Source organism: Rutidosis leptorrhynchoides, chromosome 10 (genome assembly GCF_046630445.1).
Source record: "Rutidosis leptorrhynchoides isolate AG116_Rl617_1_P2 chromosome 10, CSIRO_AGI_Rlap_v1, whole genome shotgun sequence".
Lineage (NCBI taxonomy): Eukaryota > Viridiplantae > Streptophyta > Magnoliopsida > Asterales > Asteraceae > Rutidosis > Rutidosis leptorrhynchoides.
The window spans coordinates 208628979-208632028 of record NC_092342.1 but is presented as its reverse complement, the minus strand read 5'-3'; the positions used below and the strand labels follow the sequence as shown (position 1 = coordinate 208632028).

The 3050-nt window shown below is 41.8% G+C and overlaps 1 protein-coding gene across 1 annotated transcript; it reads right to left on the bottom strand.

Annotated features, from left to right (window-relative positions):
- Positions 1-1953: 1953 nt before the first annotated feature.
- On the bottom strand, positions 1954-2676 carry LOC139870784 (uncharacterized). Its single transcript, XM_071858559.1, has one exon. The coding sequence runs from the start codon at positions 2674-2676 to the stop codon at positions 1954-1956; it is 723 nt and encodes a 240-aa protein (XP_071714660.1).
- Between the last annotated feature and the right edge of the window lie 374 nt (positions 2677-3050).

The window sequence follows — 3050 nt, the reverse complement described above, 5'->3', positions numbered from 1 at the left end:
GGCGAGGTGTACACTTGTGTGTACGTTATCACATATATTGTGATGTGGTTTTGGATGGCCCCGATGTGGTGGATTTTATAATCCAGTGATCGTGGGTTTTGATGTTGAGAAGTGAATCGCGTGTAGTTCGGATTCACGATGACTCGTGTAGTTCGGTCATCTTATTGAGGTAGTAATCTCGTGTGGTTTCGGGTTACTAAGGCTCGTGTAGTTCGGCCAACCTCGATGTTGTGAAGATAGTAATCTCGTGTGGGTTCGGATTACTAAGGCTCGTGTAGCTCGGCCAATCTTCATTGTGGCGTTTGGTATTCGGGAATGGGTTAAGGGGTTAACCTTATTCGTTTTATATTGTTATATATATTAATGTAATTTTGTGTTGTAGCTAACCCTCCGGGTGTAGCTTATTGGCGTTGTTCACATCGTCGTTGGTGAACTTATACTTTGTTGATATCTTTAGCTTGTTGCTTAGAGATCGTACGGTATGCTTAGTGTAGTTGCCTTATACATGGATGCTTCGGTATGCGGTATTTGATATTTGTGTGGCGTGTCCATTTTATACATATATATGTATGTAGTATATTATCATTCACTAAGCGTTAGCTTACCCTCTCGTTGTTGCTATTTTTATAGGATTGCATGCTTGGCGGCTCGGGTAAGCTTGGGGATTAGAGATCTTGGCTAGGTTGCTTAGAAGATCTTGCTTTTGTATTCGATTAGGATTTGGGTAGCGTAGTCCCAAATCACCATGCTCGGTTTTGGTTGGAAACTAAACTAGTCGGGTCGTGTATGTCCGTTTGGACAATTAACTAATGTATTAAATGTTTTAAAGTTATTAAACTTATTATTGTATTAAAGTTGTTTATGGAAACACAATTGGGACCTAAAGTATTATTTAACGCGTATTAAAAGGAAAAAATTTTATGGGCCGGTCTTAATACGGGTCGGGTTGTTTCAAGTGGTATCAGAGCATGGTCTAAGGGATTTAGGTGACTTGAGATAGGTGCCTAGACTTAGACTTTTGTGTGTGCTTATTTGTTGCGGGACTTGTAGGATTACGGGTCGGAATAGGTTATAGTTAGTGCCTTGTTTGTAGGTGGACTAACGTTTATATTAGTAATGTGGATATTATTAATATATTAATTGTGTTGTGATAATAATTCTCGCGTATGTGCATATCGCGTAGAATTTTGTTTGTGTTTGTTTATATCATCTAGCGAGGCGGTCGTTGTATTAACGAGTTGATACGGCGTGTGTGCGTAATAAGGACTTGCAAACCTTATTACGGGTGCAAATCGTGTCTAGCAAGTGATGTACGACGAGTGTTGAGCAAGATGGGGCGGTGTTATGCGTGTTGCTTTATACGTTCGTGATCTAATCGTTTTGCATTCTTTAGAATGACGACGCGAAACGAGATCGAGACGAATGACGAGGAGTTTAACTCTAGAGTTGCTGCCGCCGTTGCGGAGCAAATGAGTACGTTTCGAGAAGAAATGGATAGGAAGTATTCCGAATTTCGGGGTAGTAGTGACATGGAGCGTATGTCGTCATGTTCCCTCATACTCTTAGAATAAACGAGTATGTCGTCAATGAACACAATTACCGACATGTTCAACATAAGTTGGCACACCCGGTTCATAAGGTCCATGAATGCCGTGGGCGCACTCATAAGACCAAAAGGCATCACTACAAACTTAAAATGCCCGTATCACGTCCGAAACGCCGTCTTCTCAATATATTCTTCTCGGATCCGCATTTGGTGATAATCGGATCGCAAATCGATTTTTGAGAAATAACACGCACCTTGAAGTTGATATATAAATCGTCAATCCTAGGCAACGAAGAATGATTCTTGATCGTCACTTTGTTAAGCTCGCGGTAATCAATGCACATACGCAAACTACCGTCCTTCTTCTTTACGAACAAAACTGGAGCACCCCATGGCGCGCTACTAAGTCAGATATAACCCTTCTCTAACAACTCTCGGGTTTGATTCAACAACTCATGCATTTCGGTTGGTGCCAACTGACAAGGAGTTTTGGCAATGGAGTTGGACCCCGAAACCAAATCAATGTGAAACTCCACTTGCTTAACCGGTGGAACACCCGGTAATTCATCACGAAAAATGTCCATGAACTCATTAACAACGGGAATAGATTTTATGGAATGTGGATCATCACAATTATCAACTACATGGGCTAGATAAGCCATGCCTCCACTAGACATGAGTCGACGAGCCCGAGCATAAGTACAAATAGGCACGGGACGTCTTCGAGCTTCACCGTACATGATTAGCTCTCCCCCACTTGGGGTTCTTACCCTTACAAATTTCTCAATACACACAAGATTAGCTCTATTATGATCGAGCCAATCCATACCCACAATGACATCAAATTCACGCAAGGTAATGGGAAGCAAGTCAATATCAAACTTCTCTATTCTGAAATCAATGACGCAATTTTTATACACCCCATTAGCAACCGAGAACCTACCATCAGAGATCTCGACTTTTAAAGGAGAGTCTAGATCACATAAAGGACAATCTAAAGTAGCAGCATATTTTAAAGAAACATATGACATATCATCATCACTATCGGATAGCACCTTAGCGGGTTTAGAATTAACCAAGAAAGTACCTGAAATCACTTCGTTGGACTTCTTAGCATCATCGGTAGTCATCAATAAATTTCGGCCCCTCACGAGCCCCGCGCCTTTTTCAAACGCTTGGTGTTGTCATAACTCTTATCACCCGTAGTCAACTCGGGACACTCTAACTTCTGGTGACCCTCTTTATGGCAATTGAAACAAGTGATCTTACTTTTAGTGGACGGGTTTGGGCAATCGCGCGACATGTGAACCTTTTGCCTACAAGATAACAATTAGGGACATAACCCCCAGAACCTCCCTTCTTCACACTTCCTACACTTTCAGCCCCACTCTTAGACTTCTTACTCGGGGCACTACTCGCTTCAAACTTTCTCTTGCTTGTCGTAACATCATTAGCTTTCAGGGTATCGGATTCAAAGCCCTTTGCCACATCAAATAACTCGGTA